This window comes from Buteo buteo, chromosome 7 (genome assembly GCF_964188355.1).
Source record: "Buteo buteo chromosome 7, bButBut1.hap1.1, whole genome shotgun sequence".
NCBI lineage: Eukaryota > Metazoa > Chordata > Aves > Accipitriformes > Accipitridae > Buteo > Buteo buteo.
Genome location: NC_134177.1, coordinates 39,039,234 through 39,066,052, shown reverse-complemented (window position 1 = coordinate 39,066,052; position 26,819 = coordinate 39,039,234). Strand labels below are relative to the sequence as shown.

The following is a 26,819-nucleotide window of genomic DNA, read 5'->3' as shown; positions in this document are numbered from 1 at the left end:
AAAAAAAAAGAAAAAGAAAAAAAACACAAAAAAACCAAACAACAACAACAAACCACAACCACACACATCGGAACTCATGGAAGTGCCCTGCAAAGTGAGCCTTGCCTCTATAGGCCGCAGAGATGCTCAGATACAAATCAATAACCCAGACGTGGGTAGCACAAGGCAACTCCCAGGCTCAAACAGGACACCAGCTGAAGTGTCTGATACAAACATATCTAGTTTCTAGTTGCATTCAGCTCAAAAGACGAGTTGTGACAATTCTTATCATTTCCACATTCCCACTTCTCCCTTCTCTTCCCATCCAGTGTAGACAGATACAGCTTCACCCTTTGCTTTCCCAAAGGTTATGGAACAACTCCTCCAAAAGCTACCTAGGAGCTGAAACTTTACTTTCAGCAAAATTCTATAGTTATTTGTCGAAGCTGCTTTGAAAACCTTCTAGTTCCGACACCCATAATCACTTGGCAGGGCCTGACAGACATAATTAGAGAGCTTGGTTGTTTCAAAGGACATTACCCAAGAAAACGAATATGTTGCTGAGGTCCTTGCAATAAATTTCCAATGGGTTTGGTTGCAGAGCTCTTGAAAGGGTTTTAGCAGGCTTTTAATTGCACTATCAGGACTCAAGTATTTTTCTGGTGCTTGGCAAAATGGGATCCTATTTTTTTCTGCTTGCAATGCACACTCATTCAAAGCTTATCCACAGGCCTATAGCCTAAGAATTCCTACAACTTTGCAATCCAAAATTTTTGTATCATTTGTGATATACATTAGTGACTTCCAGTAACAGTGGCCCAAGAGACAGCATTTTACTGTGCGATAGTTTAAACCATTTGGCTCAGTGCTGTATCCTGAAATACACTGCAGGGAGACTATATATTTTGCTGCAGGTTACGCTGATTTACAGCAGCATTAAGCCAAGTGCTGTAACATCCTACAGAGCCAATTTGCCTTTTTGCTCTCAGCTACACTTCAGACGCTGCATGGGAACAGAGAAAGTTTGCAGCATCGCAGCCCAGACCTGCCTTTGTGCAAAGGCTGGTACTGCTTGCTAGCACCAGTTGTTGCAGGCATTTTTGCACTGACCACATCGGTCAGTGCTGCTTCTATAGGTATGTTACACATTCAGCCTCCCACAAACCTTTCATTGTAGTTGGGGAAAGGAAAGCACCACAGCCTGTCCCATCACCCAACCCTCTGCTGCCGTTCAATCCAGCCTGCCCTGCTCAGCATCTCCCTCTCCCACATCTCAGCTTGCCCTCCAAACTAAATCCTTCTCTGCAAAGATCAGGCAAAGACTAACTCCCAAAGAGTAATTTCAGTCATCCAGGCTCAGAGAGGTGCAGTAAACAGGGAGCACGACGACCTCTATTCTGTAAGAGTGGAAGTTTATACAAGTGCCAAGTATTATAATTCATAGATTTATTATAAACTTCTCCATATATTCATATACAATACTTTGGATTTTGCAGCTTTCCCTCTAAGATCTAACCACACCCTCATGAAATACTCCCCAGAGCCTTCCCTTACGTGAAGGGAAGTATTACTATTCCCATTTTATTTAAGGGAAAGAAAAGGGAGAGAGAGAACTTGCAAGTCTCAGTTCCCAGACTTTGTGCTGCTCTACAGAATATACACTAAACATTTAAGTGAATGGTCTTTTTCTTGGGAAAGAGGGTGGAAAACAAAGCCTTATGAATCAGCCAGCTGATAATTAAAAGCAACTAAATCCAGATCACTTTAAGCTGCACATGAGAATCTGAACTCCTCAGATGCTGAATTCCTCTGCCGACCAGAAAAGCCAGGGTCACTTGCCCAGCTGGTCACTATTGTTCTGTCCAATAAAGTTCTGGCAGGAATGCATGTTTAACAAAATACAGAGATTAGGCATAGCAAAGAATGTGGCTCTCCCCTCACTGTTTAGGTTAGTTGGGTTTGCCATGTTGAAATACTGAAGCTTAAGCATATCAGATTTTCTCTGTCCTATACTGCTAGTGCCAGTGACAGACACAAGCTGACAGCTCAGTTCTCAGGATCGCTGCCATTTTAGCTTTAAGTTCATTAAAAGCAGCACAAAAAGTTCACCTCAAAGCTACAATGACCACTAATTAAAAATCAGTGTTTTCTTGGGGATGTAGAGTATCAAGTGAGAAAAGCTCTCTGTACCTCCCATGCATCAGAAGCTCTTGAAGGGCAATTTAAACCAAGCCAGAGATTCAAGGGACCAGATTTCAAGAACCTTGCAACAGGGTAGCTCATCTTCAAATGTCTTAGGATAGCCTAGATTTCCAAAAAGGAAATCTAGCATCCAGTGACTAAACACAGCATCAAAATGGCAATGATCTTCCTAACACCTGACTTGGCTCCTGACAGTTCAGAACCAGGATCTTTAGCTCAATTTACAACAAGGCACACAAGACTAGGGTCAGATGCACAAATGACATGAGAACAAGTCATATAGATGATCTTACAGAGATCTTCAGGGATCTTGCAGGAATATAGCTTTTACCAAGTCAGATGCTACACACAAAGCGGCTCTGATACCTCACTGGGCCAAGAATTTCTCAGCTCAAAAAAGCATGATATCAAACAGACAGATATTTGAGACTCATAAGTAGATTTGCAAAAGATATACTCCTTGGAGAACTGTGTCTAAGAAGTTTATAAATAGCCTGGTTACACCTCAAAGTTAATGGCTTACATTTAGAGATACCAAGGATTCATAAATTCCCCTGCAAGGGGGTATGGTAGCTCGCACTGTATGAAGCATGGGTTATATAGGTAGGAAGCATCTAAGATCCTGTTACCATGGCAATCTCTCCTCCTTTATCCCTTCACAAAAAGCTGAAAAATAACTTTGTCAGACCCACATAGTACATGTGGAACAGGTACAGATGAGATATGCAGCTGCCAACAGCCAGATCCAGGTGTTTTCCTCTAGGAGAGCCTTTTTTAGTCATCCTAGCACAGCAACAGAAACCTTATTTTAGCTGGTATCACTTTCACTGCCACCTGAAAATGCAGACAAGTCAAAGTTTGCACAAGATACAGTGATGAGACAAGCAGCTAGACAGTCCACATTGAGCAGGGTAGCAGAAACCAGACCAGTTCTGGGGAAGCAGAAGAGGGAATCAGGCAGAAAAAGCCAGGAAGCCAAGCAACCTGAGACAGGATAAAGAGAAGTGGCATCAGATAAAAAAAAAAAAAAAAAAAAAAAAAAGGCAAATGCCACCTTTTTCTTTAGGGAAAACACAAGCAGAACCTCCCTTGGGTTGGTGTGTTAAATTCATGTCAACTCTTCTTCACACACAGGCACACTGGAGAGCTGTTGGTAGAGCTGTCACCCATTGCTGCCTCAAATGAGTATTTGAAAAAACTCCCTGTGCTCTGCTGTGTTTACAGCAATAATGAGAGCCTGGAGGAAGGGGTTAGAAACATCTGAGTTTAATAAGGACTAAGCAGCACACAGCAAAAAAGAAATGTCTGCCCTTCCGTTCAGGGCTACCACACCCCACCAAGCACCGCAGCACCAGGCCAATGGGAGACTCAGCACGGAGACGTTATGTCATCCGAACAGCCGCAGCAGCCCATCTGCCCCAAGCCTTTTCACGATGAGAAGAAGCATTTCAAACCAAACTGAGAGCTCCCAGCACCACACTTTTGAACGGCTAAATAAGCAAAGTCCTGTGGGGAAAAAGCAGATGTTGATTGACCCCAGGCATAAAACAAGCCAAGGACAGAAGGGAAGTTTTTGTACAGTGCCTTAACTGAGCAACTCCATCTCAACAAGGTCATCACAACAGGGCAAAAGGAGTATTTAGCTCATTTAGCACCTATGCTGCTGCCTTTTCTTAGTCCTAAACAGCTCTAACATCTAACATGCACAGGGTAAAGAGCATCCTATTCCAGTTTCTCACACAGAGCAGAACAGTAACCTTAGTACTCGGGTCCTGCCATCACATTTGCTGCACTCACTTCTGCAGGGTCCAACCCCAAAACTCTCCTCATATGAAACAGGTATCTCTCATAAAATGTCTTTGCCTACACTACCTTTACAAGGCACTCTCTTCCCACCACATGTACTTGGTCTTTTTATTCCACTGAGAAGTGGAAAGCAGGAATCAACAGTCTTGTCCATTTGCAAAGTCAAAACTAACTCCCCTCTAGAGCGCACATCCACCAAAAAATAAAGGGGAGGAGGGCGGGGGGGGGAGACGACGGACGGACAGGGGGACAGGGGACAACATGGCACCCAGAAGAAACACGACCTGACTTGTTCTTAACTCAACAGACTCAGTACAACTCAGTTACACGACCACGTCCAGGGGGATATTCCCTTGCCTCATGATTTCATTGCACTGGCATTTCTGAGATGCTCTGAGCAAACACTTGCCTATATCTAGTGCAAATACTGCAAAGAATATCACTTCCACCCAGTTCCTAGGGGCAGAAAAAGTTGGAACTGATTAAAAAGACATCTAACTACATAACCTGATGTCAAGATTGGACATGACTAGGTGCATTTCTATATAGTGGTACCTCACATTAGCTTTAAAGTTTTGACAGATGGTTTGTTTGCTCAGCACAAAGGGAGGCGACTAGATAATGACAGCCTTACTCAGCTCTCACAGAACAGACATGAGACACACAGCAGACCACAGAGAGGTAAAGGGAAGAGTCCCACATAAGAGAAGCTCAGAGACACCTTCTCTTCTCAGCTTCAAAGAGGTTTCAAAATCAACTACTACGATTTTAGGGTGGCAGATTCTCTTTTCCAAATAAACGACATAGATATAGAAGAGGAGACTGATCAGTCCCAGACATGAAACATTATGAAGCTGCCTTCAGTGTTTGTCTCAGTAGCATCCATTGTATGGCCCTCTGGGTGAAACTAATTTCTCAAGAGATAGGAGAGGTTTTTTTCTTTGCCAGAGCTATGATTTCCCTTCTTTGGAAGCTGAAAAGAAGTCTCAAAGGTGAAATAGCTTCCTATTTGTTGGTCCTCTCAAAAAGATTCAACTATTTTCAAATAGCCAGGCCTAAATATTATAGGCAACACTTTCACCCAAGCACACTCTTTACTTATACATCTGTTCATTTTCAGGAGGAGGAAAACATTAAACTTGTCAAAAACAGCCAAAACATCTAAACGATGTTATTCCATGCAATAAATTGGAAGTCAACAAATATTTTTTTCTTTCCAAAAAGAAGATAAGGAACAAAAACAATAAGGAACAATATCACAGTTCCCACCCTTGTTCCTTTCTGCGGCAGTATTAAGGACTAATTCAGATCAGTGCCACATTGTGCATAAATACACTAAGCAGGAGCTTCAGTATTATTCAACGATATAAAAAGTTGAAAAATTGCAGGACATTAACCCAATTAGTAGCGTTATGCTTTTTTTTAACTTTTGCAGCTATAATCCTTAATAGAGTCTTTGTGATATCTAAGTTGGCACAGGCTAGCTTTATGCTCAAAGCCTCAAAATAAACATTATGCCTCAGTGAAAGTAAATTTAAGCACTGTCTACATCTCTCTAATTAAAAGTGATTTGAGAGCTCTGAGCATATTGCAGAAATGAGGTTGGATGAATTTTAGTATTACCCTACAGGAGAGGTAGTCTATGCTTTACAAAACAATAATGTTTCCAGACATGCTAGAGGTCTAATGCAGGAAAGAGCATAAGTAACTCACCCAGTATTCTAATCCAGCTGACCTAAAGCACTCCATGCTTTCTGTCTTTCATTGTTACCTCGAAGTCATTCTTCATTTTTCCCCCTTTATCAAGACACAGCCCAATAAAACAAAGATGCGAGTAAATATTCTATGATCCAAGCATCACAGAATCACTCCCCTCAAGCAAAGCTGTGAAGTTTCTAACCTGATGTGTTTCAACTAGGATTTTAGCACACTAACAAGGCCAGCTTTGAGAAAATGAACAAATAAGCGTTATTGAAAGAGACACATTTGTTAATTTATCCAAGAGGAGCACAAGTTCACTGCCACCCATCGCTTTTCCTCTCCGCTCCCTTTTTATTCCTAGAGCTGGTAAATGAAACCTACATGAGAGGAAATGATTCACACAAGCAGCTGGAAAGGCAAGACTGTAGGAGATTTCCTAAACGAATACAATTGACTGCAGTAACTACAATCACGTCTGGTATTTCAAAGCCATTCCAGTGTTGCTAGGTCCTTACACTACCATTGGCTTCGCTGTTAATTGCATTGTGAAGTTACAGCACTGAACCCCAGAAGTCAGATGAAGATCATATGGCTGCAGAGTCCAGGAAACAAATATCGGATAGTTCAAGAGTTTGGTGATGAGCTTAAGACCTTCTGACCTCTTGGTTACCTGGGTAGGGCACTTCAAAGGGGAATTAGTGCAGAGGACTCAGCGTGACACAAATCCCAGTTTGTTTGCTTGACATCCTCACACAGTCCATAGCAAACGATAGAAAACCAGATACCTCAGGCAATGAACAGAGTATTAGGTGATGGAGGGAATGACTCAGAAAGCAAGATCCTGTCAGTAAAAGGAAAAAGAACCACATTTCTCCAATATGTATAGTTTTATATTCCACACCCACTTAAGAGCCACAAGAGGTTCAGAATTTGGGGCTGAAATCAGGTTCAAATCATCTTTCTCTGGTAAAGAGAGAATTAACAGACAACCATCAGGAAAACTCCAGATACATGTTCTGAAAGCACTCTGACAGACTGCATAAATCAGGATACCAATTTATAGATCACCTTTTAATATTAAGAACAGGCTTCTAACACATAAAGGGACCCACACTTACTTAAAGACACTAAAACCTCACCTAAGAGGCTGGAGGTTGTTACATTACAGTACAGTTGCGTGCAGTCCTTCAAATGGGGCTGGGGAGGGGCAATTCCATCCTAGCAAATGTGTAACTATAGGACCAGGCACAATACAGGCAGCTACTTTGAAAAGAACAGATCTACCTATAACAGGTCAACCCCGACATCTTGGTCTTGAAAGCCAGCCATTCAAGTGACCTATCAGGAGACTGCTAGCCTCAAGGAATAATGGACAACATATTTCAAGCATCACCTAAACATCTGAAAGCATCAACACTTCAGGATTTTCAGGGGGGAAAAGACAGACAAGCTATAGTACAGGAAAGCTGATGTCAGTTTAAATATCTTCCCCATGTCAAAGCAGCACACAGAGCATATTTAATTGTTCCACTGAAAAAGTGATTTGCCCTCTGACACAGAGTAAACCATTGTTAGAAGCACAACCAGAACCCAGGTCTTGCTCTCCTGGGCTGTGCTCTGAGGCACATATGTGGTCTGGCCTTTCATGTTGAAACCTCTGCCTCTAGCAATCGGAGGTTGCACTTACAGATTTCAATTGACCGATAATAATTTCCTCTCCATATCCATCCTCAAGAAACATCACTGCTGTAGCAAGCACTAGGAATTACTATGTGACTAAAATAAGTACTGATTTGTAATTACCAGTATAGTCTGTATAAGAACACCTACTCGGACGGTCCTGTTATTTATAAAATTGTGGTTCATTCACAGGAAGAAAGTTTTAGGCTGAAGTGTAAGTGTTTTGAAGGTCTATCACAGTCAGACTTTGCATCCACCCCAGCTAACTTTTGTGATGCTACTGTAAAGCTAGCAGTAAGAAAGAGTTATCATCCTACATTGCTTTCCAGTTGACATTTGGGGGTTTTCTTTTGGCTGCCTCCACCTCACATCCAAAGAGGTTTCCAGTCTAAGCACTGCATCTAGCTTCAAAAGTTTCTAACTCCCACACTTGAGTTCACAAGGACTTGATGCACGACTAATTTGAAACTGCAGGAAAATAGGATGAGAAGTCAAGCTGGGAGAACACCAATTCCAAAGACAACTAACACAGATACAGGCATTTGTTGAGAATCAAGCTACTTCCAGCATGGGAATAAGCTTCCCTTAACCCAGTTAGCAAAGCTTCTCACGTCCAAGTCTGGAGGACAACAGTTTCTGCTTGGCAGACAGCCCCTCCATTCTTACGCTTTGGGTAAGTCCCACTTCCCATTCTCATTGCCTTAACACAGTAGCAAGTTAGAAATGCACACGCTGAATGTGAAATTCAAACAAAATAGTGAGGCTGCAGCAATCTATACTATGCCAACAAACACTGCTGCTTGGATTTCAGTCATTATTACTTGAATATCCCCCACAGAAGGTCAAAGCAATTCAAGCACATGCAAAGATAGTCTTTGGTCTAATAACTAGGATCTGTCAATTGAAGCCAACCAGAAGCTAGAATTTTCATTTTAAAAAAGGAAACAAAGCAAGCAACATTCCACCAGAACAAGTATTCCACAATTTAATTTTGAAGGATGTGAATAATTTTTTTTCCTCCAAATTTCCCTCCACCACCATCCCCCAAGCTTTTTACACTGCCCAGGGCCTTAGTTTTCTGGCAAAAAAAAAAAAAAAATGTTCAGCAGTCCTCAGAGCCTCAGAAGCCCATCTCTGAGACAGCCTGCAACCTAGATACCGCAGACTATATCAGCTATTGAGTTTTGAATGGTTTTCTAGGTGGAAGACAAAAGATTCCATCAACTTTTTTTTCTCCCCCTCCTTGGAGAAATACAACTTTTACGACAAGCTAATTTTAAAAAAATTGGTAGCAGATACCCAAACAGCTCAATCATGTCTTCACTTGCTGACCAAGGACAGGAAAAGACAACTGCAGAAACATGGTGTGTCTTGCATCAAGGAAACACGTCAGCTGTAGAGCATGGCATCAGTATGGGCTGCAACATGCCAAAACCTGGAGTTGCAGCAATAACTTTCAAGGCTCTGGCCTGCTTATACTTGGCTGTGAGTACCCAGGAAAAGTGCCAGAAATCACTGGACAAAGCACTCATTGGGCAGGTTGCAGAAGAGAAGGTAGGAATGGCCATGTAGTATCATTAATAGTAATCACCTACCTACCACCTTGTATCCTCCATAGCCTCTTCAGGACAGAGGCCAGCAATCTCTACTGTGATGGAGCTGCTTTTGCTTCACATAATTCAGATGCTACTAAGATCCCCTGTTTAGATGGCAAAAGGGACACTGAACAACATAAACAACAGTTTATACCAGCCTGATTCAGTCCTCTGAAAAAAGCCTTCATACCCACATAGATCAATGTCAGACTTTAGAGCAAAAAGCCTCATTCTTATCCAGCACCATATTAAATCCAGAAAAGCACAGCTATCCCAACCTGAAGCTGCACCCTGCAGGAGGCTCCCCTCAAAGGTCCAACATTGTGGCTGGGTAAAGTTTTCCCACACAGATTTTCCCATCAGAAAGTGAAGCTGTTAGACATTTGCCAACAACAAAACTCCACACTCAAGGGGAAATTAAAACATACAAAGATTGCTTCAATGCGTGATATTTGACTAAGGACTTGAATTTTTATTTCAAAACATCTACCAGTGATTTTTCCTCCCTTCAATTTTTATTTTCCCCTCTGCTTTAAACTAGAATAGGAGATTCTCACATGGCAGAGTTCCACTGGACAAAAAAAAAAAAATCTACCAGCTTTCCCAACATCATTGTTTAAATCAGCTTTAGATGATTTTATACAACACTTTATAGACTTGGAGAGGGATGCATTCCCCTGACAAAGCATCAGCTATCCAAACAACTGAGGCATGGGAAAATCATGCAAGAGTGTGAATTGGGGAAGGTCTTTGGTGAGCAAAGATACAGTCCACAGTCATGTAAGTGTGGTAGCTCTGAACAAAGATCTGCAGGCTAATAGATATGTAAGACAAATGACATGTGGTTCTCATTGCAGCTTACGCTTTGGGAAGGGGGTACCTTGGAACAGATCCAGCTGGGATAGGTTTATCCCATTACTCTCCTATAATTTTCTGCCGTTTCAAACCATTTGACAGTTACTGTAGTTTAACATCACACCCCCTACAGACTGAGGCCTGTTTGACAGGCCAGCAAACAAAACCACCCCCACTTGGAGATGAAATATGCACCATATGCGAGAACTGTGCAAGGCACAAGACTAGCGCCCACTCTTGTACTTCTGTGACGTGCTGATGTAAATCTGCTGTGTAGATGCCTTATCCCAATTCCTAGCCCAAATAAGTGATTCTAACATAAACCCTCCTCCACAGCAGTGCAACTCCTGCATACTAGGTATTAGCAAGGGGAGGAGGAAAAGAGGTAGAGACAGGATGGACGAGCCCTGAATATTAAATTCCCAAGTCCCCACTTAAGGGAATTGCAGAAAAAAAAAACCCAGTGAAATTCAAGAACAACTGGAATCAGGTTAAGCCACCCTCTCGCTTTATACAGTGCGGCTCATTCATCTGAACAGCTGTTTCACCTCTAGAGAAATACCCAGAGAAAACAGAGGGGAGGGGGAGAAGCCTAAATTGTTTGCTCTACTGAAGCAGCAAGATACAGTAAATCAAAACCGATTTACATTAAGTTTATAACAAATTGGTTTGGGATGGGGGGAAGAGAAGAAGAGTGGGAGGTTTGGTTTTAAACAGCTATTTGAAAGCTGCAGCTCTTGAACAGAGATCTGTAATTAAGGTCTTTCTTTTGTTGAGCTGAACAAGTTTTTCCTCGCAGCCGAGGGCTATAACAGTTCCCTCTGCCGGCATCACCAGCGTCCCGGTTCAGGAGGTTTTATGGCTCTGGGACACGCTGCCCGGCGGACCCGGCAAAGCCACCTTCCCCTCCCCGACAGGCCGGGGGAGGCAAGAAGGGGAGAGTTTGCGGGTTTCATTTGCCAAAGCTCAGCTCCTCGATTCCCTAGTCGCTCCCTGCCCCAGAGAGGAACACTGCTACGGGCAGGTAGGAAGCCTCCCCACCCCATTTAGGATGAGGGCAGCCCGGTCCGGCAAGCCCCTCGCACCCTCCGCGGGGATTGCTGCCCGCGGTTTTGCCATGCCTGTCGCTCCCCCCGGGAGCCACCGGCGGAGCCCAGCCTCCTCGCCGGGGAGGCGGACCCGGTCTTACTCACCGGCGACTGGCGAAGCCGCTGCCCGGCGAGCCCGAGCTCTGCTCTGGGTAGTTGTGCTGCAGGGTTGATGCTGGGAATTGATAGAGGAAGCCAGTCCCTAGCGCGCATCCATGGAGGCAGCAGCACCAGGACAAGAAGAGAGCCAACTGCATTTTTGCAAGAACAGGGTTTTCCTCCCGCCCCCCACTTTTCCTCTTACAAGGCACGGCAGGCGCGGGGCCCCACCGTGCCTCCCCCGGCCGGGGTCACGGCGGGATCCCACGGCGCGGAGGTGCCCCCGGGACCGGGGACCACGGGGCAGGGGTGCCCGGGACACAGGGACCGCTGCTCCGGCTCCCAAAGGCAAGCCCCGTCCCTCGGCAAGCCGAGCCCCGGCGGCGGCTGCTGCTGCTGCCCGGGCAGGGGGTCCGGGGCCAGCGCGGCTCTTTGCGCCCAGGGCGCGCACTCAGCCCCGGATGCCTTTTCAAATTTGGCGAGGTTGGTCCGACTCCGTCAAAGGGGGCGTGGGGTTTCGGCGTTAACCCTTGCCAAGCCTCGCAGCAGACCCCGCTGCGAAGGGGCTCCCCGTCGGTAAAGGCGGCCGGGGACCCCGGGGTAGGCGAGCCGCGGTCCCGCACGGGCACGGAACAGGCCGGGGCTGCGCGCTCCCACCCGGGCAGAGCTGGGGGAAGCCCCGGCTCAGCTCTGGGCACAGGCAGGGAGCACACCTGGGGAACCCGAGCCCAAAAGATCCCCGACACAGATCACAAGGCCCTGCGTCTCCTCGATTAACCGAGAGCCAGTTTGAGGGGAACCCACTGCACTTCAGCAGTGCTGCCCAAACGCCCAAAAACTGGTGCCTGCTGCCACGTTCGCACTGCAGAAGTTACACAGATAAAGTAGGAAATAAATAATTTTTTAAGATGCTTCATTCACAAGGTAACCAGTGAAAAAGTAATCTCTGCTTCAGTATGTGCATCCTGCTCCTTTTGGCATCACACGTAAGCATTCCCTTTGCCACCACCTCGTGCAGACCCCCTTTGCCTACCACCCAGGATGGCCTTGAGCTTGGAGAATTGCACAGTCAGCCCCAGGCAGGAGGAACATTTTTGCAGTTGTGGAAGGACATGGGCATTTCGCAAAGGCAGTACCCCAACAAGGAAGCCAGTGGTAAGGCTCCCTCCCTGTACAGCAGCCAAATTTGTGTTTAAAACCCTTGTACATCCCCCATTTGGTAACAGCATCACAGACCCCATTTGCTGGCCTTTCAGTGTCCCCTTCCCAGCTCCGGAGGAACCTGGGCTGTTGCAGCTCACTGGGCAAGTGACTTGTCTGAACCAAACACCACAAGGAGGGATTTAATTTTTAACATGACACAGCCATCTTTCTAAGTTTTTTTACCCTCAGATCCTGCAAGCTCACAGTACCTGCTCTGCACCTTCACTGTTCGTGCAGCCATCCAAAGACAGCCCTGATTTACTACTGAAAGCAGGTCTCTTGCTGGGGTATCCAAGGGGCCCAGGGCTTCCCTATGGGGCTCTGCAAAGGCAGAGACCTCTTCCCCTCAGGGGTAACACAATCCCTGCAAGATGCTGCAGCTGGAAAATGATCCCTGCAAGATGCTGGGAAAATGGCTAGGTTCATCCCCCACCCGTGGGTGAGCACCTACCCCTTCCCCCATGGTGCCCACCTCCAGAGCCTGCACACAGAGATAAATAGCCCCTGGCTGGAGCCTGTAACCAGACAAGTTTAGACTGCAAATGAGGCACCAGGTTTTTAAACAGCCGCCATCATTAATCACTGGAGCAAATCACACAAGGAGGCAGAGGTGCAGTTTGCACTGCAGCTCAGCACAGCCTCCCTGGGGTTGCCCCACAGCTGTCCCCAGGGTGTCCCAGACCCAGAGCTGGAGCAGACAATGGATCAGCACTCTCTGGGCTCAAAGGGAGACCAAAAGGTCTGGTCCAGCAGCATTGGGCCACCAAGCCCTCTCAGAAACAGCCACTATTCATTTACAAAAAGCCCTCAGTACCTGGAGCTGGGACATAACAGGGCCCTCTGTCCCCAGCCCTCAGGTCAGCCTGAGCACCCTTCCCTCCAGTCTTGCCTCACCCTCAGCAAGGGAAACTTCTCTTCCCTTCTCCCACCCCCAAAAAAACCACATAGCTCCCAGCAACTCACCCTAGGATATTCAGCCACTCAGCCGTTTTGCCAGAGTCAGTCCTCAGGAAACCTCTGCTCAGCCTGACAGGGTAACAAAAAAAGAGGTTTACTCTCTGTTCTCCCCTCTCAGTAAGGCTACAACCTACCCCATATTCACCCTTCTGAGAAAGCAGTCAGAAGCTGCAACACACACAATACACTAAGCAGTTCTCTGAGGCTCCCCTGCCCTTTAATCTGGGTGATCATTCTCAGCTGTGTGTGCACAGCCAAACTGGGTGCAGCTGGACCCCCACCCCGGGCAGTTTACTGCAGCTCCAGGCTGTGCTCGGGGGGGCCTGGTTCAGCCTTTTGTCCCAAACACACAAAGTTCCCTCTCCTGACAGGCTGGGATAGATCATTTATCAGTATTTAACAGCACTGAACAGCACCAGTGGCTTTCTGACCCACTCTCCTGGCTTGGGTTAGCCCCTTTAGAAGCTCTTCGTAGTCTTCAAGTCTTAACTGTCCAAGAGCATTTTATTTTCGGTTGCATGCAAAATTTGCTGTTTCAGCCTTCACTGGCTTTGCAAGACCCTAGGAGATATTAAACACAGGTGATTAGACAAGACATGATTCTGGCAAATTATTAGAGACATCTGTAGAAAGCTAACGTTCTTCCTATTTCAGGAACTGAGAGACTGGAGACCAGAGGTCAAATGGCTTTGCTCAAGACTGCAAAGAGCTAAAGGCAAGGCCAGAAATAGAGCTCAGATCTCCAGGCTCCTATTATTTTTGCCCTGTCCGTAATGCACTCTTGCTTCTACTCTGTATGGCTGATTTTAAATGAAAATGAGGAATTAACTTCCAAGCTGGTTTTGGAAAGAGAGAAGAAAGAGTGATATTGTCTACTGTAAGAGGAGAATTAAAGATGACATTTCATTTTAGTCCTTTGTATATGCATAATATAATCAAACACAATAGCAGTAATAAATGAATATTTTTTTCTCCCCCCGGTGCTTACAAGTGCAACATATTCTAACAATTTCTCAAAACTGTGTTGATAAATTGAAAACACAGTGATGGAGGTAACAAAGACAGCCAACAAAAACATAATCCATTCAATTTATCAGAGGGACTAGCTTTGAGAAGAGAACCCTTGAAATCTGAACAGTCCTGTTCTTATAAACCAGACATAATATATTTCAAAACATAAAGCTACAGTTTTTATGCCTGTGCATAAGCATGTTAATTAAACATTTGCCCAGGCAATCAGGGCTTGTTGTGGTTTAACGTCAGCCAGCAACTAAGCACCACACAGCCACTTGCTCACTCCCACCCAGTGGGGGAGAGAATCAGAAAAAAAAGTAAAACTTGTGGGTTGAGATAAAGACAGTTTAATAGGACAGAAAGGAAGAAAAAAAAGACAACAACAATTATAATAAAAGAATTTGAATATAAAAAACAAGTGATGCACAACACAATTGCTCACCACTCACTGATCAATGCCCAGTTAGTTCTTGAGCAGCAATCTGCCCCACCCCCCACCCCCGGCCATGTCCCTCCAGTTTATATACTAGACATGACGTCGCATGGTATGGAATACCCCTTTGGCCAGTTTGGGTCAGCTGTCCTGGCTGTGTCCCCTCCCAGCTTCTTGTGCCCCTCCAGCCTTCTTGCTGGCTGGGCACGAGAAGCTGAAAAATCCTTGACTTGGTACAAACACTACTTAGCAACAACTGAAAACATCAGTGTGTTATCAACATTATTCTCATACTAAACCCAAAACATAACACTATACCAACTACTAGAAGAACATTATCCCAGCCAAAACCAGGACAGGGCTAAATAAATTATTTGGATGTATTTCACCAATTCAGTTCAAGATGGGAGAGGCAGGGTGCATACTGGAAAGCCACAATGCATGGAAGCACAGAGGGGAAATAATAAAGAGGCAAGGGCCAGGTTTTCAATTTACCAACCCTATGCACTTTGCTATCAAAAAAAAGCAGTCCCTGGAGGGCCTTCCTCCTACACACTGCTCACCTTCCATGCCAGTGACAGCCTTATGCTGTCATGTCAGAAGACTAATCCGTTGGACATGTGTGGGCACATGGTGTTTCACACGGTATGGAGTGTTTTGCAGCTTCCTAGTCCATTGGGCATACCCGAGACATAAGACATCAGGAACTGTTCTGTGAAAACATCTACAATTTCTTTAAACATACATCACATGCAAGCCAGGCACTAAATGAAGTAGGGGGAAATACAGACAATAAAAGGAACATTCTAAGTTTAGTCTGATTTTTGTTCTGTTGCAAAGGAAAAAACTGGAATGATACAGCAGAAGATGGATTTGTTTTCTACAATGTTTTCAGTTTGAAAGGTAACTCAAAAAGGTAGACCAGCACTGTCATATCATAAGCAGAGTCCAGCTCCAGAACTGCAATGCCATCTCAACTGTTGAGCACCACTTACAGCATTACAAAAGTCAGTAGTTAGCTGAAAAAAAGAGTCACAATGTTGTTAGAATCATGGCAAACAAATTTTGAAAGGCCCATCCCTTGGATTTTGTGAGTGCATTTTTCATGTGGATACTAAGAAGAGACCAAAGGAAAAGCAGCTTTGTTCTAGCTGATAAAACCTTGTGGAGCTTTAGAATTATGAAGTGTCCTTTTGAAGTCAGAATGAAGGCATTGATAAGACCATCTAAAACCAAAAATAATTTGGATAAACCCCTTCTAGCTTCCTAAGACACCTAGATTATTTCACTGGGATATAACAAAGCAGTCAAGGAACCTTGAAAAATTAGAAGAGATGGTTAAGAGGTTAGTAACAGAAAGAGTTCAAGACCTCTATTATAAATTAAATTACAAGATTACTAAGGTTATTGTAACACATCTATTACTGGGGAGTCAAACCAAACCTAAACCAAACTGAAAACTTTAGGGGACTGTGGTGGTTTTTAAGCTAGGAGGTAGCTAGCGTGTGAAATTTTCTCGAATCTGACCTGGAATAAATCAATCACTGTTGAACTCAAAATGGAATAGAACTGAAAAAAGTCACACTTACACAAACAGTTTAGCATACAGTAAACATGATAGACTGTGATATTGTATGAAGCACAAGAAATGATCCAGAAGTCATGACATTGGCAAAATTCATTGACCTTAGGTGAGAACTTTGACTGAGTGAAGCACCCATGTGGGTATTATAAAGTAATACACTGGATAAAATAACTCAGATTGAAATGTAATTCCGCAGATGGAAAATGTGATGACTAAAGAGATCAGCAAGACAATGCCTACGTCTGGTGGAATTACACATACTCTGAGCATTATTGTGTCCTGGGAAAAATAATTTATGTCACCTTTGATGTCAGGCAAAAATTCTCCCAACTGGACTTGCACTGAAGCACTGATCTGCACAAGCAGAGGCGGTTTGTGGACACACCCTTGATCCATCAGACTCACCAAGAATGCAATAAAGCAGGAATTCACACAGGTGTGATAAAGCCAAGGCACAAATAGCACCAGGTCTGTTGCACTCAAACCTGCCACAGTAGAAACACATTCAGAAGTAGCCAGAAAGGACTGCAAGAGTTATCTAATCCCTCTTCCTTCTCCCTGCTAGAAGGCAGGATCTATTATACATAGATTATTGTTGGCACAAATTTTTCTGTGTTGTTCTGAAAGACCCCAAGACAGAAACTCCCCATGCTCATCTGAAAACATATTCCAATGCTTTGGGCTCTGAACTGGTAGTTTTTCTTAACATCCAACCTCAGTCTGTTTTGTTGCAATTTAAGCTTTTAATATCTTACTTTCTGCATTGTGGATGTAGAAGTCTATTCCTCCTCTCTTTGAACAGACTTCTAATTCCTCAAAGTACCTTTAAAAATGTTTTAACACCTCTCCTTGCCTTCTAGAAGCAAAACAATGCCAACTTCTTCAGACTTTCCCTGTAGGTCATATATTACATAGTTCTGATCCTTTCTGGTATTCTCTGGACTTGCCAGCTGGTTTACATCTATCTCATAGTATGGTACCCATAACCTATACATCTGTGCAATACCTCTGCCTTGCTGAAAATTTGCCTTTTTGGCATCTGTACATCATTGTTAATCCATGTTTAGTTTGGGATTCTCTGCCTTTTCTGCAGAACTGCTAGCCTGACTTTCCTCCATCCTGTATTTGCTAGTTAAAATTATTCCTGCCAAAGCGTAGTGCCCTGCAGTTGTCCTTAATGAGTTTCATCTTATTTTATTCAGATCATACCACCAATTTGTCAAGATCACTTGAAATTTTAATCCTGCCTTCTAGTGTTCTTGCATTCAGTTCCAGTTTTGCCTCATCTACAGATTTAATAAGCATGCTCCTTCTTCCATCACTGAGGTCACTAAAGAAAACATTAGGAGGTTTGTCTCCATGTCTGTATCCTCAAACTATGTTCCTGTTCATTAACTGTTCATTAAACATTATTCAGTCACTGAGGGCTGCCTGCTTGCTTGATGCTGTACAGGACATAAACACTGAACTTATAAACTCTCCAGACCACAGACGGTTTTGAACTTCTACAACAAAACAAAGTACTTTGTAACATGCAGTGGAAGGAGCTACCAGGCTGCAATTTTCAATGAGTCACTGACTATAGGACATCCAGATTCAGTGGTATCTGAATGCTTAGCTGATTTGAAAAATCCATCCTGAGTCACAGACTCTCTCTGAATCTCAGAGAAGCAAGGACTTTCAAGACCAAAGACTGTCTCAGTTTTGGACTCTGATATCCTCCTACTTCTCTCAATTTCCCCATGGACCCAGGTTGCCTGACTTGAGCAACCCAACATGAATGGGAGTCTGAGTTCCCTTTCTGTATTGTGGAAGTCACATAAAAGGGAGTGGGCTCATCCCCTTCCTGACAAAATACACAAGTAAAGGCACACAAAAAAGATAAGAAAGGATTTATGGAAATAAGCTCCCTCTTCCCAGCTCCTGCACACCCCAGATGTTGTGCCGTCCACCCTGTGGAGCCAAGGAACAGAAGAACTGGGAGGGATGCAAGTGGAGAGACTGGAATCCCCTTTCCTCCACACAGCAAACCTGTATGTTCCATCTGTATTTTTCCAGCTTCTACTGATTTTTTTTCAAATCTCCTAGGAACTTTCCCTGTGGGCCATGACAATGAGGCCTTACCACAATAGTCTGCTTTTCTTAGCTGGGTTTCACAGGCCCCCTAGAAGTTGGCTATGGTCCTTCAAAAGTTTGTGGGCTGCAAGCTGAAAATTGCCTCACTGTGGCCATTGTACAGGGACCACCACCTCTGCAGCATGATTCTGCCCAGCTAAGACCTGAAATTGCCTCCAGTATTTTCACCTTAGATGTCTGCAGTTAAGGTGGATTAATAGCAGCCATATGCTTTCTCCCTTTTCTTTCCTCTACCTTGTTCCACAAACTGCTTACCTGCAGCCGTCTGTCTTCACAATGCAAACTTCTTGCTAGTCAGTGCCTTCCTGCACCATCTTTGCCTGTGTTGGACCTTAGCACACAGGCTGCAGGACCTTCTGTTTCCTCCTTGCTGCAGGTGTTTCCCTGAGCCTGCTCTGGCATGGCTTTCACTATCTCTTTGTGTTACTGGTAAACAGTCAGCCACAATCCAACTGTCATGCCTGTATTTTCCTTACAGTTCTATCTTCACCTTACTCTGCTCTACAGCACTGTGTATCTAGATTCACAGGACCCCACTGATAGCTGACATTACATATTTCTTGAAGCATTCATGTGAGCTTCTCCCTTCTCTGTCTTCATTCTTTCCCAAGATCCTATTTTTCGAATTAAGTCTTGTTTTCATGGACTTTGTCTGTTTCAATGTGATTAATCCCCTTCATTATTTTAAAATCATTGACTGAATCACAGCAAGATCTCTTTTTAAACAAGATAATACCAAAGCTCTTCAGTCTTGCTTTCTAACTCAAAGCTGAAAGGCAGAGTATTATTCTCTTTTTCCCTGCTTTATCCCCTTAATCATATCCTTCTTAGCTAGAGTGAGCAGTACTGGAAAGAGCACTCTGAACAAGAACTCACCAGTGTTTTATGTAATAACAATAACACCTTTTTGATATATACTCTATTCTTACCGTAATGCAACCCAACATCCCGTTCAGTTGTTGGGGTCTTTTTTCTACAGCTGTGTGTTAGGCTGAGAGCTCTGGGGATTATGTAAAGGGAATATTCTCCAGATTTATCAATTTACCTTTATGAACATTTTGGTCTATTCATTCTAAGGGGAGCAATCATGTAAGTAAACACCAAAACTGTTCAGTGGCACTGTCTTGCTCTTTAGCTAGCTCTCTACCTGATCTCCTCTGTTGAATCTTACAGATTCCCCCATGGAAGCAATAAAGAGGCAGGTAAGGTGCTAAATATGAAAGAATCATTGTAAGCATTAAAGGCTAAAGTCACTGCAAGGCAATTGGATCCAAGTATTTCTTGGCTATGCACATGTACACTAATGCTAGCTTAGGTGTTCACAGTATACTCTAACGTCACCAATGGATACCACACCTAATGGGCTTGCTATCCAAAATCCACCCCTCTTCCAGGGCCTCTGGGTGGCTTTGTCAAACAAGCTGAGTCTGAGCACCTTCTTGAACAGGTTGCACGCAGATTTCCTTCCCCTCCTTGCTTCCATTTCTAAATGACCCAAACTGGAACTTCTAAATTGTACTTTGCAAATATCCAGCTCCTCGCATAGAACACAGATCTCTCTTTCACCACAAGAAATGTTCTTCATCTCTATTTTCTGTTCTGCCTAAGGGAGATCAGTCTCTCTACAGATGCAAAACCAATCCCCAAATAATCCTCTGGGATTACACTGGCTCTCAACCCCTCACACCATGGGGTCTCAGGCAGGAAGGATACATGGACTGTCAGTCTACACCCAGAAAGAATCTAGCTGAACTCCGTGACCTACCAGAGCCATCAGGCAATTTCTCAGTGCCTCCCTTTATAACACAGGGTTTAGTGCTTTGTTATATATCATGGCTATTGTAAGGATAATAAGAAATGGAATAAAAATGATATGGTATAAATAGTAAAAATAATGAAAGAAGAGAAGAAAAAAATAAAAGAAGCAAGATGAGATGTAATCTAAAGAGAGAGATAAATTGTTCTTTTTTTGGCAGAAGGAAATGATAAAGTCTGCAAGATACTATGAAATGTTTAAACTGATTGTTGCCCAAAAAAGAAATAAAAGCTTTTGACCAGACTAAGGAGATTTTTGGTATGTGATGGAATGGTAGGACAAGACTATCAGCCTTGCTGTATGCCTGGAAAGAAGCGGCTCACAGCAAAACATTTTTTGGCTCAATTCACATCTTGAGTATTTAACTCTAAGATTGTTGTGAAAAACCTGGTGCAGTGCCCCAGCTGTAGGGTGATGCACTATTTTGCATTGAAAACAGGTGTTCAGCTGGCTGGCTTTCTAGCAGAGCACAGTAGATTTGTCCCAGATTTTCTGTACATGATCTCTAGGTAATACTTGCCTTTTTTTTAGATGTTTCAAGAAAATTAGATAATTATTTTCCATGTTCTGAGCCTTCCCTGAACTGACTGACAATAGATTTACAGAGCTGAGCTGTAGGTCAGGCAGAGAGGGAGTCTGGCCAGCTTACAGAGGAGGTGAGTGGACTTTGGAAAAAGCAGTGCTGCAATTCTGGAGCACATCTGAGAACAACCACAGCTTGTACATACACCCTGGCACACTGCAGTTATGGCTAGAGACCTACTGAGGTGCAGTCTCTGGCTGGGGAAGAGAAGAGAGCAAACAGTCTTGATAACCCAACCATTCATTTCCTTAGTTTTGAAGCTGTGTTAGGTAAAGAACTACATTAACTGAAACTCTCCACTGTGTTTATTCATTTTATATGGCTTTGAGATACAGTTTCTTCAAAAGATCCTGTATAATCAATCTCCATTGTTCTGTATATATTTGCAGAAGATAACAGCTTCATTAAAATATGGTGTGCTATTAACAGCAGTAAATATATAGCCTTAAACCTTAAAATGTAATGCAATTAAATAAGAAATATGAACCTAAGGAGGTTAAGTGCAATCAACCACTGACATGTACATTTGATTTGAATTAAAAAACACACACAGAGGGAAATAAAGGGCCTCCGTACATACTTGGATAACAGGAAATCCCCTGGATGTTAAAATAGTGAATTTAAGAATGGAGAATATAAAGGTCTAGTTCAAATTAAAGATTTTATGACTGAGGACTCCATTAAATCTTTGAACACTTACAGTAAAGAGTTTGGAATGTCTCCAGTCCAATTCTTTATGTTCTCACAAGTGACAGATTATACTTCTGAACTTCTACGGCAAAAGAAAGAAAGAGTGATTGTATTAATCTGTCTAAATCTGGAGCTTGCTAATTAAGATGAAAACTATAACAATCTGTGCTTAGGTGAAGTGTAGTATTTTTATAACCCCACTCAAGACAACATCACTAGCCAAGCCAAAAGTAGAAGATTTAAGTTTTCAAATTATTGAAGAACAATAAAATAACGAACCACTTAATACCACATGATCAACAATCTGTACTAAATATGAACTCTTTTATAGTACTCAGTCTAGTTCACTTTTTATATTTCCAAGACATTCCTCATGGTGTTTAAAATACATAGTACAACACACTGCTTCTAGCTCCACCCCTACCTGCAGAAATGCAAGGATCTTCAACTGCAGCAAGTCCACAGTGGCGGGCCACGTTCAAACAAAGTGCCAGTCTCACACATAAGTGTATTTGTAGCCATAAGATATTAAGGAGGACCTTTCAAATGAGGAGTTTGCAAGTTAGTCAAGCATTGGAAACTAATGTACCACTTTTCCCAGGTTTCAAAGGGAATCAAGGAAAATTATCAAGGCTACAGATTTTTAAGGCGAGGGCACAGAGTTAAACATTCATCACTGTCTCCAGTACCTGAGCAAAGATTTGAGATCTTGTTCCAGACTCCTCAAAACATACTAATTACTGGTATAAATCTGCTGTCTCTAATGGCACACTGCCAAGAGGTAATTGAGCCTTAAATGAAAATGAATGTGAGACATCTGAAAAGACAGCTGATTTGGCCCAGGATGTTAGCAGAAACTTAATGCCTGGAAGGACTGCAGGGTTAAGGAACTCCTGTGTTTGGCCATAAAGTCCAAAGTAACACATAAGTCAAATCAGAGGATGAAAATGAGAGAAAACAAAATCTTCCTGTCAGTAAGATCTCCTTTCCTATAGGACCACGTGGCAGTCCCTCTAAAAACAGTACATGCTTTTTTGCTTGCTTTCTGTGAAGTCATTGAGGGTCTGGCCTTGAGTGAACAAATAAATCAGACAATGTTAATAAATGCAGACTCTTCCCAGACCAACAGACACCACAACTGTCAGTAAGAAACAAAACTTACTTTGAAATTTTATATTCAAAACAAAAAGCATAAGGGTCTAATAGAAAAGGTTCCATGAGCCCTTGTGAATCACAAATAACAATAATCCTTTCAATGTCTTGTTTCAGTACCTTGTAGTCTACCACCTATGAAACTGTTTTTACCAAACATAAAGTTTTTTTGCCAAGCCCAACAAGGCTGCTATGCTCTCTTCTAAGAGTAAAAGGTGCCCAACACATCCCAGCACAATATTTCTCATTTCTCACCCATCAGGCTGTGTTTCTCTCTGACTGCTGTCACAAGCAGGTATTGAGAACAGGTCTGACTAACGGTATGACTATATGCACACTTTAATTCAGTGTACATCTGCACAGTAGCCAAAAGAAATGGTCCCATCCTTGTCCCACTTGGCCACATTCCCATTGGTCCTCATTACCTTCTTTCTGTTAACACCAGGTTTTTGTGCAGTTACACAGTGAACAGGTTCAGGGAGCTGATTTTTTTCCCCCCAGAGGCATCAGACTAGTTTTCAATTGAATCAGTCCCATCTAAACAGGTAATTGGAAGGAAGCTAGATGGAGAGCTGGGGACATGAATGGAGGCAATACTACTTCTTTGAGTGGGTGGTGATACAAGTTTATGTCATATGTAAAAGAGCATGCATCCACAGCATAAATTAAGAGTCCAGGCTCTGTCAACAGGCAGCGAAGACTCTCCTAAATAGATGCTTCCAATGGGTAATTTAGAGTACCTAAACAAGAAGCCTAAAACTAGACAGCATGAATATGACAAGACCATAATGTCTCAGTACTCTTACTCCTACAAAGAGTTGAGGCTCTATTTACAAATGCAAATGATCTGGGCTTTAGCAGAAATACTTTTGCTCAATGTTTTTTTCCATGGAAAAATGGAAACTTCCCCCTGTGAGGCGGAAAGAAGACCCTCTGAAGGGCTCTCCTGCTAAACACAATAAACATCTGTGGGTTCTTTCCTCTCAAATGCTATTTTTCTAGGGGGTCCCTCTCTGATGAATTAGCCGTCCCAGCAGATCATGGCAAACAATCCTGCATACCACATCTTAAGAAATGGTACTTCTTGGAACAGATCGGTTTGGTCTGCCTTAACGCAGGCAAGTTAACACCACATTATCAAATGCAATGAGGTCACTAACCTCCATCAGATGATCTGCTTGATCCTTTTCAGACAAAAAAAAAAAAAAAGAAAAAGAAAAAGAAAAAAGCTTGGATTCCTTACAGAAATCTGAGTGCTCCAAGCTGGAAGTAGTAGGCTCGGCCACTCACAGCCCACCCACCTACAGATCAAGATGGACTGGAACAACCTCCTCCATGAGCCAGAAAAGTGAAGGGGGTTGGGAGGTGGGAGGAAGAGTTTCATATTTCATCTACCACTTTTAATAGAAAACAGAACATGGTGGGGGGTTGAAAGGAAAACGGCAAATCCCTGGAGATCCTAAGTGTTGGCTTTGCAAGTCAAAACTGTCAATCACACCATGTCCCCCTCCAACTCTTGAAGGGAAGGAAAGAAAGGCGGCAATGGACTGGCACATTTAGCCACTAGGTGTTACTGTTGCTCCACAGAATGCGATCAGAGCAACGACTCTAGACAAAGCAAAACATCTACCAGAGACATCATCTGCAGCTGTACCTTAAGATTTAATCCGTAGAAACTAAATCCTACTTCTGGACTCACATATTGTGACTCAAAAATCAGAGCACTTTGGTGTGTTTTCTTGGGGGGTGTGTGGAGGTAGACTGCTGCTCCTTGTGTTTTGTTTACACATCACTGCATAAATGGAGCAAATCAAATTCATCCCTTGGGAACTTCCACTGACTTTGATGAAGGTACTTAGGGTGAATTGGGCCGCTTAAGGTGTCACTGAGTTCATGTCCACTGGTCAGGAAAATACATTGGCAGCTGAGTTGTCTGCCTCCCTGCCTTTTCTGTGACAGGCCACAGCCTGCACTGACACTTAGAGGCATTTTAATTAATCCTAGATCTGCTGTCAGCCACATGGGTTCTTCAGGCAAGTCATTTAACCTTTCTCTGCTTTTGTTTCTCCATTTATAAAATGGAACTAAAGATCCACATGTCTTCTGGGAAGGACTTTGAGACCACAGATAAATCATTGCTGTAGTCCTTGACAATCTGTTAGCAAGAACCAAGCAACAGGTTTTGCATTAGCTTTTTCTATTGATTCCAGAATAGGTTTTCTGAGAAAGACTGAACTGAGTGCTTACCCCTCCTTAGTAGCAACTTTTAAGTGAAACAGACTCATGATAAAGAACAGTGCTCCACTGCATCCCTGTCAATGCACTTTAATGTCCTGTTTCTGTTTAGTCCTTTTTCATAGCTCTACCAAAACTTTATCCAGAAGACAGCCACACTTCATCCAAACCTTCATCATTTACTTAATCAACTAGGCTTTGAATCTCAGAGACATATCCCTTCCCTGAGCTTCTTAAGCAACAAGCTTTCAGTCTACAACAATACTGATTTTCTCCTTAATTTTTAATAACAGGCTTCAGTGCACAAAAATAAGTGTTTCTTCCTTTCAGTTCTTGTATTCTATGCCTTGCCACCAAGTGAACCAGTATAAATAAACAGAGGATGTAATGCAGGTCTCTGCCTGCACCCACTAGAAAGCTGTTTCTGCACACAGACAATAAATGTCATGCAACGCACAACAAACAGGCATTTTTATGGTAAGTCTTGCCACGTGGTTGTACTTCTAACCAAGGCATTATTTTCACACACAATTTGAGTGCTCTAGGGTATGTTTTCCAAAGTTTGGAAACATGGTTACAGGACATTAAACAAAGTACCAGTACTGAACCACAAAATCTTATGAAAGATTTTTTGAGTTGTTTGCATAGGAAAATTTTTATATGCCACATTAAATGATATATAATGCAAACTTAAAATAGCATTCTCTGAAAGACTGAATGATTGGCAAGTGCTAAAGTATTATCTGAAAGGTGACTGGCACCATATTTTACTGCTGCTTCCAGTAAAACCTGTGGGCCTCTAACTTGGAGGCAAAGTCCTCTTATCTGCAATTCAGGCAACAAACATCACATGCCTTGATTCAACAATCAATGTGTCTCAGAGTTTGAGTTCTCATACACATTTCTTGAGTGAAGAACAGTTTTATTGAAATGTTATTGATAGCCTGCAATTGCTTTTGGCTTTTGAAGGAAGAAGGAGGATCTGTCCATGGAGAATCACCTGGAGATGATAAGTTTTGCTTGCTACCAAAAGATTATGCTGGCAAAACAGCTATCTAATAAATGCAAGACTTATAGACCATTACCAGTATTGTCTGGAAGTAGTTCACTTACTGCTGGAGTTTTCTCTCAGCTGCAGTCTAACAAAGAGTTTTCAGTAAGTGAAACAAAATGGCCTTGCTGATTTGTACACGTGTACTCTCAGCAAACAATACATCAGTAACTAATGTAACTTTACCCATATGCCCAAGGCAGATGCTGATAACATCAAGTGTACTTGACTTAGATGCCTGTGAAAACATCACCCTAAGTGGCTTGGAAGCTTAATTCCCACTTTCTAAAGTGACTTCAAACCCTAAATCACATGGATAAATAAAAAAATTACAGCCTTAGTCAGCTGTGCTCTCCTTACTCTTCAGTGGCTAATATAAACACACAAAGACCCTATCTGACACTTCATCTAAAAATTAATCCTAATTGCTTTCTGGGCAGCTGCACAAACAGCCAGCTTTACCCAGTTTCAGTTACCTCTTACTCTTCCCCCCCCGCCCCCTCCTCTTCTGTGCTGCTGTCCACAATAGGACCCTTTATAACACATTTCTCTTCATGTGCTAGGGGCAGCTAATAACATGTGCCAGCTAATAAGAGAGGCTACCCTAATTTCTTCCCTCTGGGTCACCCTTCCTGTCTTTTCTTTCGAAGTTAGTAGGTCTGAAATGTGGAAAACAACATAGCTGCAGAAAGGATCAACTAAGAGTTGCCCCAGTACATTGTGAATTTGGTCCTGAATCACACGTGGATCTTCACAAACAGAAAATACACATCCAGTCTGCTACAGCAGAATCAAATTCAGTGCTAGGTGCAACTACTGTTTTTTCATTGTCTTTGTCCCACCAACCTGAAAACAAAGGGTTCTCTGAAGTTTAAAATACTGTGTGAATCATGTGATGCCACTGCTACACTGAAGCATCCTAAACTATCCCTATGTAAGGAATGAAACAGCAAGTAAGT

The 26,819-nt window shown here is 43.1% G+C and overlaps 1 protein-coding gene across 7 annotated transcripts in view; it reads right to left on the bottom strand.

Annotated features, from left to right (window-relative positions):
* The window catches only part of COL26A1 (collagen type XXVI alpha 1 chain), a 180,889-nt gene extending 169,708 nt beyond the window's left edge, over positions 1-11,181 (bottom strand). For all 7 annotated transcript variants that reach the window (XM_075032504.1, XM_075032507.1, XM_075032509.1 and 4 more), the window contains exon 1: positions 11,012-11,181. In XM_075032504.1, the coding sequence (XP_074888605.1) occupies positions 11,012-11,163 (152 nt within the window). In that variant the 5' untranslated portion in view covers positions 11,164-11,181. The remainder of the gene's footprint in view (positions 1-11,011) is intronic.
* Positions 11,182-26,819: the final 15,638 nt, after the last annotated feature.